Source organism: Parus major, chromosome 18 (assembly GCF_001522545.3).
Source record: "Parus major isolate Abel chromosome 18, Parus_major1.1, whole genome shotgun sequence".
NCBI classification, from domain to species: domain Eukaryota; kingdom Metazoa; phylum Chordata; class Aves; order Passeriformes; family Paridae; genus Parus; species Parus major.
In genome coordinates, this window is record NC_031786.1 from 10,168,497 (window position 1) to 10,182,324 (window position 13,828).

General features: G+C 49.1%; 1 protein-coding gene across 1 annotated transcript in view; it reads right to left on the reverse strand.

The window, feature by feature from the left end:
• Positions 1-3,248: 3,248 nt before the first annotated feature.
• The window catches only part of SHISA6 (shisa family member 6), a gene marked incomplete at its 5' end in the record, with an annotated part of 179,017 nt that continues 168,437 nt past the window's right edge, over positions 3,249-13,828 (reverse strand). The window contains one exon of the mRNA XM_015645357.3: positions 3,249-8,841. Coding sequence (XP_015500843.1) covers positions 8,291-8,841 — 551 coding nt within the window. The remainder of the gene's footprint in view (positions 8,842-13,828) is intronic.

A 13,828-nucleotide genomic window follows, 5' to 3' on the forward strand; every position in this document is an offset into this window, starting at 1 on the left:
GGGAGAGCTGCTGGGAAGATGTGACTGATGGAGTGGCCACTCTCACTTCAACAGCACCCTTGGGGCCTCCCAGCAGTTTTACTGGATTGTCCCTTTCAAGGAATGGGCACAGTTGTGCCTTTTTTCATGTGTGAGCATCCCAACACACTGAGGAATTGCTGCTTTGCTAATGGGATGGCTGTGTGCCAGCACTGGTGTGACGAGGTGACACCAGGCCCCTGCTCTAGGAGTGACCTGTGACCGAGGAAAATGGACAGAAATCCAGTTTTATTGTTCCTCAGGTGACTCCACACCCATCCCAACATTCCCATCCTTCCAGATAAGCATCCAGCAGCTGGTCCTGCTCTGTGCTGCCTCTGGGCCCCGGTGAGGTTCTGCTGGGTCACAGGGACACTGTCCCTCTGGGCAGGCCTGCCCCGTGCCCATTCCCCACAGAGGGGCCGTGGGGATCACAGAAACACACAAGGAACCAGGCTGGAAAAGACCTTTGAGATCATCAAGTCCAACCTCTGACCAAACACCTCCTCATCAACTAAACCAAGGCTCTGGCTCGGCCTGGGGAGATCCCTCCACACCCCCCAGGGCACTGGTGCTGGCCAGGGGCTCCTCCTGTCCTGGGACAGGCACCAAAGTGTCCCTCCCGTCCCATTTGGGATGTCCTACCCTCATCAGGGGTGGTGCCAGCCCACCAGAGCCACTCTGGGCCACCACCAGAGAAGCTGAGAAGGTCACCCAGTGAGGCCAGTGAAGGTGGCTTGAGTGAAGGTTGCTAAACAGTGAGCTCTGCACCTGAGTGCTGCCATCAATTAATACAGGGAACAATTAACACTGGGAACAGTGAGATTTGCTGTCTTTTGAGGTAAGGATTGCTCCCAGCTTCATCTCTGTCACCACTTGCTCTCAACACCACAAATCCTGACGTTCTCCTCAATAACTTTTATGGGAAGTGAAGAAATTAGCTAATTCCCCATTGCTCCATCCCCACTTATTAGTGCTACACAGAATTGGGTAATTATGAATAGAACTGCCAGGCAAAACAAAACTTCTCCCTTAAAAATGAATTTTAATTAACTCTTCTGGGCTCATGTGCTCCTTAGGAAGTGCTGATGGTGCCTTGCTCACTGAGCTCTGCTCACACAGGAGACCACAAGCTTGGCCAGAGGGCTACAAAAGGGCCTTGCCTTCCCTCTGGACCCCCCCTGGAAGATGAGGGTAGGGTGTTGCTCCTCAAAGCTTGTTTGATGTACTAAAATTTGATATACTAAAGGTTGATCTACTAGAGTTTGGTCTACTTAAGTTTGATCTAGTTAAGTTTGGTCTACTAAAGCTGAGCAGCAGAGTAAGAGAAAGATACAGAATCATTGAATTACAGACTGGGTTGGGTTAGAGGGGACATGAAATCCCATCCAGTGCCACCCCTGCCATGGGCAGGGACACCTTTCCCCATCCCAGCCTGGCCTTGGGCACTGCCAGGGATCCAGGGACAGCCCCAGCTGCTCTGGGCACCCTGTGCCAGCCCTGCCCACCCTGCCAGGGAGGAATTCCTTCCCAAAATCCCGTCTAAACCCATTCTCTGGGTGTGAAGCCCTTCCCTGAGTCCTGTCCCTCCATCCCTTCTCAATTTTCTCTCTCCTCCTTTCTCCCTGGCTCCACTCAGGCACTGAAAGGCCCCAGCCAGGGCATCCTGAGGCCTTTTCTTTTCCAGGCTGGGCAATCCCAGTATGCCAAAGACAGAAAGCAGAGCTTGGGGCTTGCTGAGTGAGTGGTGGAGAGGTGACAACCTCTGCCCCACACAAGGCAGCAGTGGGAAGGATCCCTGCATGCCCAGCAATGGGGAATATGAAATTCTACATTTCCTTCCCAAAAGGCAAGGAAAAAAAGTCCTGCCTTGTTTCCCAGCTGGACAGAGTGGTAAGGAAGCCCAGGTTCTGAGCTGGTGGAAATGAAAATGCAGTTTGCCCCTCTGTGGTGGCAGTGGGGGCTGCTCAGTCACACCCACCCCGATCTCCTTGGCATTTTCACACCCTGGAAGGGTGATGGGGGAAATCCTGAGTGTGCTCCACTGCCAAGGGTAAAAGCAAAGCCCCTGTGGAAGCCTCACCACCGTGGGACATTCCACAAGTTCCAACTTTGCAATTCAAAGCTTTCTAGATGGAGACAATATCATGGATTATGGAGGCAAATTTAATGAAGGGCAACTTTAAAATAAAACATTCTAGGCTTGTGAGACAAAATTTTACAGCAAATGGTAATGTCTCTCTGCTTCCCCTGCTTTTTTCCTGGCAAGATGATGAAATGCAGTAAATAAATACATAAAAATAATGAGTCTTCCAGACCTTGCAGCATTCATTTTAATAGATGCTATTTAACTACACACAGAATCACAGATATCTACCTTTCAAACGCTGGTTACAAAGATTGGGAAGGCTGCCAAGAAAATGGCTTTTGTTTCCCCCCAATAGATATCAAAAAGAAACAATTTATATGTTGAAATTGCCTTTATTTTTTAATCCATAAATAGTTGTTACTGACAAAAGTGGAAAAATCCTTAAGACTCTAAATTTTACTAAACTGATAATATTTTTGTTTACAGTACATACAGAATGTGCTTTTACAGGTAAGTATAACAACAAGAATAATACAGAGAAAAACAGTCAAATACTGCTCATCTTGAAGCTTGTTTAATGGTTAACCAAGAGTCTGTGCAAAGTTACAGATACAAATGTACTTCCTCTTCAGTACTACTGTATAATAAACATGGAATCCATAAACTGGGCTAAAGCACAAAAATATCCACTTAACCCCTCTTAGGAAATATTGTCCCCCAAACTAAAAATATTACAGTAAGAAGTGTCTTTCTCAGAGCCAAGAAATTCTTGCTACAAAAGTGTCTCAGGGGTTTGCAGGCGGGCAGGAGCGGCGGCAGAGCAGAGGGTCAGGGGGAGCAGCTCCTCCCAGCAGCGGGGTGGGATGGAGACCTCCTGGGATGGAGAGACCTCCTGGGATGGAGAGACCTCCTGGGATGGAGAGACCTCCTGGGATGGAGACACCTCCTGGGATGGAGAGACCTCCTGGGATGGAGAGAGATCTCCTGTGATGGAGAGAGACTTCCCAGGATGGAGACACCTCCAGGGATGGAGAGACCTCCAGGGATGGAGAGACCTCCAGGGATGGAGAGATCTCCTGGGATGGAGACCTCCAGGGATGGAGAGACCTCCTGGGATGGAGACCTCCAGGGATGGAGAGATCTCCTGGGATGGAGAGAGACTTCCCAGGATGGAGACACCTCCAGGGATGGAGAGACCTCCAGGGATGGAGAGATCTCCTGGCATGGAGACCTCCCAGCACAGAGACCTCCTGGCTTGGAGACCTCTCAGGATGGAGCCCTCCTGGCACAGAGACCTCCCAGACATTGTGTGGCCATGGTGAAGAGCTGGGGTGCTGGGAGCAGAGATCTCTCTCAGATTGACACCAACGCACTCGGACCAACGCGTCCAACTCTCCCCTCACCCTTGGGTGAAGCACAGTTGGCTTTTCCCCGGTGGGATTTGGGAATCTCTCACCACGGAGACAGCTGGGAATGATCCCTTCTCCCACCTGCCTGTGGACACACAGCACAGAAGTGGCTGTTCCCCATGGAGCAGCCCCAACATGGGCTTATTGCTAACAACACTTGCTAGGAAAATATTTAAGCCCCTTTCTCACATATTTCCCTTCTTTAACTCAGCCAAAATACACCTGAACACGAAATCTGCTCGTGCTAAAGGTATTTCAGCACAGCCCCTCCTTCCAGATTAAGCTCTAAATCTGAAACTAAACAAAGACAAGCTATTTCTCCATGAGCTGAAGATGGCAAAATGATCACAAAGAGAACACATATTTCAAACACAAAATTACCCTGTTTCATGGTGATTCTGTTTGTGGTGGTGGAAGAAAATGAGGATGTCTTCCCAGCTACCAGAAACTAAACATCTACAAAAACCTGATGCCAAGCTCCTGCAGATTCCTGGTGGGAATGCTTCTGATGGAACAGAAATGTGCATGTGGGGAGCTCAGGTTCCTGGGAGCAGCTTTGCAGCCAGCCAGGCTCAGCAGACAGAAATTAAATCCAGGCCAGGGAAGGAGGGCTTATTCCCAGACAACTCTCTGTGTCTCTTCCCACCCGCCCCCATCCCCAAGTAACAGATCATCATTTATAAAAGGAACATTAAAACATTGAAAAATATTTCTTTTTTTCTTTTTTTTTTTTTTTTTTTACTTTCCTTAAAACATGATTCACTGGCATTAGAAGGCTTTTTATGACAAAGTTTCTGTTCCGTGTGGTGCTGTGTGTGGTTCATTAAAAATAGTTTTCCTTGTTTCAAAGAATGATTCAACGCAGTTTGGAAGCTTTGATTGGTACAGGGTCATCAGAAGGTGTTGATTGCATTTTACAGTATGTATGTATATATATATATATATTTATCTATATACACATACACAGAGAATTGTATAAAACCCAGTGCAGCCATCCAGGATGTGTTGCTGCCCAGGGAATGCAAATAATTATCAGCTTGTAGGAAATAATATAAACTTTTCTACATCCCCCTCCCCCAGTCCCTGCACATGCACTCTGGGAACTGGACACTCCCCAGGTGTTTGTTTGCACCTGTGGGTGGAGAAAACATAGATCAATTCTTCAGAGTATATGAGATTAATCAAGGCAGGTTATATTTTACTGTACAGAGGAATGTGGCTGCTTCCCGCTTTTCTCCTGAGGGCAGGATGTTGTGGTGACTCAGACATGAGGAGAAGGAAGCAGGAAGGTCCCAGCACAGGGAACAGCATCCTTTGGAGCTGCTGCCTGCCAGGACCCAGACCAGGAGGAGAGCAGTGGGAATCTGGGCAATCCCACCCCAGCGCTCTCCTTCTGGGCAGAGTGGAGTGTGACACATCACACACGATGTGCCAGGACAATGACAAACAAGATTAACCAAGAACACTTTGCTGCTCTACAGTTTCTGTTGTGAGAGGGTCTCAAAGCGCTTCACAGACATCTGACCCCTCCATAGAACTGGAAATTCCCATTATCATCATCATGTGTGGACCACGGGGAGCTGAAGTGATGGGGACCAGGCTGTGGGTCATGACACTCGGTCCCAGACCGAGCGTTCTTTCAGTGACAAATTCTCAGAAGGAGGAATACAGGGAAAAAATGACCTAAGGACACCTGTGTGTGCTCAAATGCCAGTGCCCCAGCCACCAACCCCTTCCAGCACACGGAGTGAGCTGTGGGAACACATGGTGCCCAGGTGGCATCCAGGGCACGGTTCCTTCCCAAGGAAATTTGATGAAAATTTTCTGTGGTGGTGGCAGAGTCCCTGAAGAGATTTGGCCTAAAAAGGCTCCTTGTGGGACACATCTGCTTGAAACAGTTGAGTGTGTGGAAAAAAGACAAGGAAAGGAGGCTAAGATTTCTCTGGAGGATTCTTGCCCGGGTAAGACACGTCAGCAGAGGGCCTGTGATATTTGTTGGCCGGGACAGGAGAAGACACAGAGGTCAAATGGCCCAGGCACAGCTCAGCATCAGCACAGGCTACTTGAATGAAAAATTTCCAAATTTGCATCTGGTCCAGCAACTTCTTAGTTCACAAACGGAACATTGAGATGAGGACTAGAGCTTGAGACACACAGGTATGGACATGGAAAGAGAGGAGTGTTCACCTACCCACGGCCTCCCACTGTCACCGCTTCTCCAGCTCTGCCACCACAGCTCCTGGAGACTCTGCAGTGCACTCTGCCATCCTACAGAGTTCAGATCTCCCTGGCTCTGCTCAGGCCAAGCGAGAATGGAAGAGCCCCAGAACCTCAGCAGGGGCTGCCTCCCCATCAGCTGTGAGAGTTTCTCTTCTCTTCACACGAGTCCCACGCTTTGGCCTGTGGGAAGGTCAGCAAGGGCAATGTTTTCACAGGGATTGTCTTCTGGGAGGAAAAATCCAGCCACTGAGCCGAGGAGCTTGGAGGTAGTCAGGGAAGAGTAGTGTCCATCAAGGGAGGGGGCAGGAGGTGAGGTGTGAGCCTGTTCTCTCTCATCCCTCCCGTGCCATGAACTGCCACCCTGATCCACAGACAGTTCTGGTTGTTGCCCAGAGTGATTTTGCCCAAGGCTGCAGGATCTGACCTGGAGACTGTAATTTTTTTATTCCTTCCCAGCTCAGTTTCCGTCAAACAAAGCCCCAGTAACCTCTCACTGATGGAGTCCTTCTCAACACAATCTCCATCAGATGGGGCAGGATAAAGCTCTGGAAATAGGACCAGCTCCAGGACAGTCTGGGGAAGAGAAAGGCCACCTGGACACCCCACTGAGGCCCCTGTCAGTCCCACTGGGGTAAGGACACGTGCTCCTCCTGCCTGCCCTGCACCAGAAAAACCTGGTGCTGCACCAAAGCCTCCACAGGAGACTCCCACTCACACCCTCCAATCATTGTTTGCTACAGGACTTGACACAGTTGGGCTGGGAACGTCTTTAAGGCCAGGAGGTGGGAGGTATTTGAGGGGAGGAAGGAGGGCAGAGCAAAGTTCAGTGAAGCCTAATGAAGAGCCACGTAGGAAAAGAGTCCGTGTGGGAAGGTGGGACACGAGGAGAAGTGCACAGGGATGTGCTCACAGCCTGAAGTCATCTCACCCCGAGGAGGGAGCGTGTCTGCCCGGAGCCATGGGCGGTGTGCGTGTGCTGGGGCCTCCAGGGCACATGGGGACAGTGTCCAGCACCCACAACTCCAGCACCGGGTCTGGCTAGCCTTCAAACCCTCTGAGACCCTTTCCTGGCCACAGAAGTGTGTTCCGGTGGGAGTCGGTTCTACAGAATTTGCTGGGAACACAAATCAAAAGGGGGGAAAAAAAGAAAAGAAAAACAAAACGCAAATCTAACAAAAAACAAAGCAAAGCCCAATCTGTCTGGAAAGCCAAAGGTAAAACCCTCACAAATTCTGGACCCACGAGTCTATGTTTTAAAGATTTTACAAATATACAGTATCTAATTAGCGTTATATCAGATATACAACATGCCCATTAATTATAATTATGCTGGATATATAATTTATATGCATGAAATGTAACTGTCTTCATGGTTAGGATTGGGACTCAGTGGAATTGGAATTTGGAAGGTTTTCTTGGGAGGCCATTGCAGGGAGAGAAAACCACGGAAAGTTACCGACCTGCTTTTCGGTAAACAGACACCCTCAGCTTTGTGCCTCTGCTAAGGGCTGGAAAATTATTTGCTACATACGGAGTTCCAGGCTGTAAATGGGAAGAGAAAATGTTCAGAAACGGGGGAACTGGGCTGTGGAAAATGGTATCAGGAATAGAAACTTCTGGAGAGAAACCCAGGCTCGGTGGCAGCGTGGCAGCCTTGGTTCTCAGGGGTCTCAGTGGGGTCAGGACCTCCCCCAGCACAGGTCAGCAGTGTGGAGCTGAACGGGTTCTGGTGCTTTAGGTTCAGCAGTGGCAAGAAGCTGGAGGAAGGGAAACCCTCTTCCTCCTTCCTATTTACATGTTGGAGACACCAAGATACTAGAATGAGTGGAGAAAAGGGTCTAACAAGCATTTCAGCATATTTGTGCTTATTGAACACATCAACCCCACTACTTCCTACACTGAGAGAGCAGGCGATTTGTAGGCACTAGTATGTTTGTATCTTATGAGTATATTTAGTATAAACTAAAACTTTATTTCTCAGCCAGGCTATTCTTGTCCCTAGGTCTGCCAGTCCCGTAGGAAAGTCTGCCCTTGAATTTGCTCCAAGGGTGACAAAGAACAGATGTGTGGGTGCTGACGGGTGTCGAGCAGCCTGGGGGTGACCCCAGCAGCCAGAAGTTCCCTACTTGCTACAGAAACATGAGGACCAAGAGTGAGGCCCCTTCCTGCCAGGATGGGGGGGCTGCATTTCCTCCTCCCTGTCTCAGGCTGCTTCTCCTTGGAGCAACTGAAAAGTCCTGAATTAATGGAAACTATGGGATAATGCAGGTGAGCCCTTGGAAGGAGCCATCAATTACTATGGCTTTCTTTGACAGAAACTGATGCACATCAGGAAATTTCCTCCGTTATCCCTCACTAGTGTCTGACTGCTGCTTCAGTTCTTCCTGTGTCACTGATGAAGGGGTGGCTTTAAAAACATCGTGGGTGGGACTGTCAGAGAAGTCCTTGCAGACACTGAGTTAGTAGAGGTTATCTTGGCCTATAAGGCCACTGCAGAACGGGGTGCCATGGCCACCCCAGTCCTTAAGGAGTATCTACAATGCACTGGGTCATGTCAAACAGTCACCTCTGTTTTGCTGGCGGTGCGGTAGTGGTGGTGGTGGCCGGGGATGTAATGCAGCTGTTCCACCGTGTTGTGCCGGCGCGAGGCGAACGCTTGGCGCTTGGCCGAGGTCGGGTTCATACTCAAGGTATTGTACAAGTTATTTGAGGCACTGGGATGGGACTGCATTTTTGACATCCTGTAGCGATCCAAGACCGGTGTTGACACAAAGACATCTGTGTGTGACAATGCCCTGGACATGGACTGCTCGGGGTACCCCGACCGCTCCGGGGACAGCAGCGGGTCCTGGGAGTGCAGGCGCTCTGCCGACAGGAGCTGCTCGTCTGAGAGAATCCGTTCGTAGGACATGCTGAACTCCTCGGGCATGATCCTCTCAGGGGACAGCACCCTGTCCTGGGACATGGCCCTGATGGGACGGCGGGGCCTGTCCCTGTGGTTGCTCTGCTGAGACATTTTGATGACGTTGATGGGCAGCGTGCCCCGGGCTGCCAGGTCGGGCAGGTGTCTCCTCCTCATGTAGTACTCATCAGCCTCTTTGTCAGCTGTGGGAAGGGAAAGGGAGAGGTTAGAAGTGCCAGGGTGCTGTCCCAGGGGTGCAGAGGGGCTGTGCACGGCAGGATCTGCCTCCTGGTGACCCCTGAGGGACCATCTGCCACAAGAGTGGGCAGCCCTGCACGTGTGGTGTCACCAAGGGCTCGTGGCAGACAGAGGAGTGCGGAGTGCACGGGGACAGTGCAAGTCCCTGGGCAAATTAAAGCAAATTTTCCCAAACCAGGACAGCATCCCACACTCCTCCATGTGCTGTGGGGGCCAGACCAGGTACCACATGATTTACATGAGAGATGAGTTATGGAGAAATTCCCAAATGTCACCTCTGCAGGAAGGAACGGGGCAGGTGACACGAGCAGGTGAGGTCCCTGTTCGAGGACATGCACACCCCATCTCCAGCCTCAGACGTGGGTATTCCCTGGAGCCAGTGAGTGACCCCATCACATTTTAATCACCACAGTTAAATATTTGTAAATGTGATCACAAAACAGGTTTGGTGGTCATGGGATGGTCTCTGAGACACTGAATCACCTGCCTGAGGTTTTGTTTCCCATTTTTATAATCAGCCTTGGTTGATATCATAGGATTTATCCCATGGAACATTTCTTGCTCAGTTTGCTGCTCCTGAATCTTAAATGATGTCTCTGCTGCTCTGAAATGCAGCACACACCCCCCACACACTCACCCTCCTTTTTTTTGGCTTTGAGAGAAATGCTGCAGTCTCAGAGAGGTGTTTCAGATTTTTTTAAAAAGCAACAACAGAAACACAAAAACTTTCTGGTTAATCCCTCTGATGTTCACATGCTGTGAACTGGGATACTGGGATCACTTACCTGGAAGGAGGCTTGGCAGCCCTTGGGCAGCCTGAGGAGCCCTGATGTGTCTGTGGCTGCACAGCTGCAAAGCCCAGAACACCCATCCCTCCCAAAATTCCACTGTCACAGCTCTGGCCTCCTGGGGACAGGGCATGGAGTCACATTTAATGCTCCACACTCAACCCTGTGAGTCTTCTGCATCCTTTCTCTCTCTGAGATGTTCTCCTGATGTGACCAAATGTGTCCCCCTCTCTTTCTGGCTCCTCAGTGACTCCAGAGCCCCTCAGAGTGAGACCCACCTGGCAGGAACTCTCCTCTCCTTGGGTAAGACAGCACCCATGTGCAGCAAGGCATTTCCTTTCCTCATGCAAAGGTAAAGGAATTTTCTGCACCTTACAGAAGAAATGAGGTTTTTTGCACAGTAACCTCACAGGAAGAGCTTGGCACGGAGCCCCCAGAGCTGGGCACACACTGCAGCCAGCATGGACCTTCCCTACCAGGCTTGAGCCAAGTGCTGATGGGCAAGCACATCCTCTCCCACACATCCTTAGCCAGCTCCTGGGACTGATAACATTTCTTTTGGAAAGTCATTTGCTTAGAAGACAAATATGATGAAGATATATGATAATAAAGAGGAGCCTTTTTTGTTTTCTTAGCTTTGGTATGTCTGTCCATGGCAGGTGATGTAAGATGGGAAAATATCAGGTGGTGGAAGAGGAAAATTTTCCATGCATGGATATTCTGAGGAAATTAGAGTGACAAAAAGAGCAAAGTTCTGTTGCAGGACAGTTGGGGTGATCATGGGGCAGGTGAGGTCGGTGCTGCCTCTTCCTGTGCGCCTTCAACAAACCTGGTAGTTAAATAATGGTGGAAATTCCCTCTTTCTTCTGACACAGCCATCACTCTGTAGGTTTCATGCACCACATTGGCTGGGAGGTGAAGACAGCTGGCTGCTTGTCCCATGAGCCAGAGCTCACATGGTGGGTGCTGAGCCACACTCATAGCTCAGCCAAGCCCTGCAGAGCTGTCACCACCCTGTGCTGGCTGAGGTCCCTCACTTCTGTCCTCTCCCACATCTTCCCTTCCCTCCCAGGCCCCTGTGCACAGCCCAGACCCGTGAGGAGCCGGGGTTGGTTCCCTGTCTCACATGCAGAAGTAGGAGCTGAGAACATCTGTGCTGCCAGCTCCTTCCTCACAGCCCACACGCCCGTGAGGTCACCACAGCTCCCCTGGTGGGATTTGCTCTCCAGAGCACACACTGCAGCAATGAGCCTTCCTTTTTTGTCATCCAACACTTCTCAGAAGGATGTCTCACTGCAAATGTCAGGCAGCAGCTCTTCTGGCCTTGAGTTCTCCTGTGTCTCTAAAATCAACTTCTAGGGAGCCTGAGGGTGGGGGAAATTCCACATGCCCCAGGAATTGGAGGTGTTTTTACTCTGTTTTGGCCGTAGTTAGGAACACCAGGCTGGGTGTGCACAGGCTGCAGAATGGGAATGAAGCAATTAGCACTCTGGCACTTGGCCTCTGCTCTGGATGAGAGGAGTTCCACCGGATTTGCCCAAGTGACTCTAAATAGATGTAATTAAAGCACAGAACATCCCAAATGGAGATGTGCTTGGATGCTCACACCTGGCTCTGGTAATTGCCAGCAGGAGCTAAACCAGCTTATGTGAGGTTTACAGCTCTGAGGCTGCTAGAGAGGTGGCACCAGCAGCTGGCTGGAAGTGTTCTGAAGTTGTTCCTGAGATTAAAAAGGCAGCACACTCTACACTTGAAGTTACTTTAGGAGCATAAAAAATACTTTTTTTTCCCCTCTCCCAGCCTGTGGTCCTTGTACAGGTCTGCACAGCCTTTTGCTGGCCAGAGCTAGACCTTTCAGGGAGCTGATTTAATATCAAAGATGCTTTTAAGCTCGTTCAGGCCATGCTCCCCATGATGCTGAGGAGGAGGAACATTTCCAGGTGTGGAATAAACTTCTCATCTCCATCTCAGAGGAGTCAGAAGAGGCAGAACAGCCGTGTGTCACACCCAACAAGCTGCTGGAGGCAGCACCAGACAGACATTTTCCAGGCTGTTGGCTCTGAGAGGGGCGTCAGCCTGAGCCAGGGATGAGGAACGGAGCCTGACAGGAATGTGCTGCATCATCCACGTGCCTCGTGCCAAGGGAGAGCTCAGCACAGCGCTGGAACCGCAGAATTCCTGCACCCAGGGACAGCAGAAAAACAAATGCAGCTCCAGGCTTGGGAGAGTGGAGCTGCAGGAGCTTTGCCCACCTGCTGGGGGTGAGAAATGTGGAGGTCTGCTCACACAGTTGGCCAAAACTAAAGTTTCTCTGGGAACTGAAATCTTGGAATCATAAAATGGTTTGGGTTGGAAGGAATCTTAAAGATGATCCATTTGCAAGCCCCTGCCATGGGCAGAGACACCTTCCAGGCTGATTGATGTCAGCCTCAGCACACCAGCACAGTCCCTGGGACAGCTGGGACCTGATAACCCTGCCCCTTATCAGTGGTGCTCACATGACAACATTCGCAATTTTAACCAAAGTAAAACTCCAATCCAGTGTGTTTCTCCACCAAGGATGTGCTTAAAAATAAAAAAAAAAAAAAACAAAACTGTCTTAAGAGGATTCCAAAAAAGCAGGAATTGTGAGCAGATACAAGGGAATCACTGGAGTATTGCTTGACAGGATTTTTTCTGTTTTTGAATCAATCCCATACTTCTGGGTCTCTACCTGTGTTTTTCAAACATTTGGAACTAGAATTACTGGAAATTATGCTTTCTGCACATTTTCTGGGCTTTTTTCACTGGTTTTGGTTGGGATTTTACTGCCCTTTCTTTCCTCCTTTAGCAGTTTCTATAACATCACTCAGGGCTGGTCTCACCAAACTTCAGAAGTGTTTGAATGCTTCAACTGCCTTGGCTTCAGCCTAAGCAGTTTTGCCCTCAGGCAGCTTTTTTGGGGTTTTGGTTTGGGGTTTTTTTATTATTTTTGTTTGTTTGTTTGTTTTTTCTCATTTGGAGCGAGATCCCCAGATAAATGCTCGTGGACATTCCACCCCAGGCTGAGCTGCCGCTGCAGAAAGGCAGAGCAGAGCTCCTCTGGTGCTGGAGTTGCAGGAAGGAGGCATTTTGTGGGAATGGCACATGGAGCACAACAGCCAAGGCTACTTTTAATTCCTGTTCTTCTATATTATCATGGTGAGAATAGATGCACGTGTGTGTGCATGTGAGGCCAGCACCAGAATTCCTCTCCTTTTCCTAAAGGTAATTTGCCCAGCTTTTTTCCTCTGCAGCTCCAGCAGGTTTCCCTCTCTGGGCTTGTCTCTCCTTGTTTTAATTGGCTTTAACATTTCCAAGCTGCCCAGTCATTTGTGATGATTCTCCAGCCAGCACCAAGTGGTTTAATATGCCTGAAAATAGGAGCTTCCTTCCTGACTGACCTTTCTCACTTAGCTGAGAAGAGCAATTCCCTGGAGCAGCAGGCAGGACAGAATTAATCTGGCTGCTCTTGCTCAGCCACATCCTCACACTCTCCCATCCCTGCTCTCACCCCAGCCCCTCAGAGACCCCCCAAAACAACCCAGGTGAGCCAGGGAGATAAAGAACCCTGGTCTTTCACCATCCATCTGTGCTAACTGGAGAAAAATAAGTGACTTTTCCCTGCCAGGAAAGCTTGAAGAAATCCAGACAAGCATTTGAAACATAGATTTAAAAAATATCTAATGCTTTTTTCTTGCTCAGATATAAGCATTTGTTAATGATATTTTCATAACTTTTTTTTTTATTATTTTTTTCTAACCATGACAGGCAGCCCATTGGAAAGGAATAATTTTAAATAAAATAATGAATACCCAGTAAGTAATATTCAAATGACAGCTTTTAGATATTGCAGGTGGTTTTTTGGTTTTGGGGTTTTTTTTGTGATTTTGTTGTTGTTGTTGTTTTTGTGTGTGTGTTTTTTGTTGTTGTTGCTTTTGCGGGGTTTTTTTGTTGTTTTTGTGGGTTTTTTTGTTGTTTATTTTGGTTTGGTTGGTTTTTTGTTTGTTTATTTTTGTTTTTTGGGGTTTTTTTGTGTTTTCTTTAACTCCTTCATATGGAATAAGAATATTGTCTCTTGCTGGCATTTTGCAAGGGGAGTTTGGGAGCCTCTTTTGCTTTGACT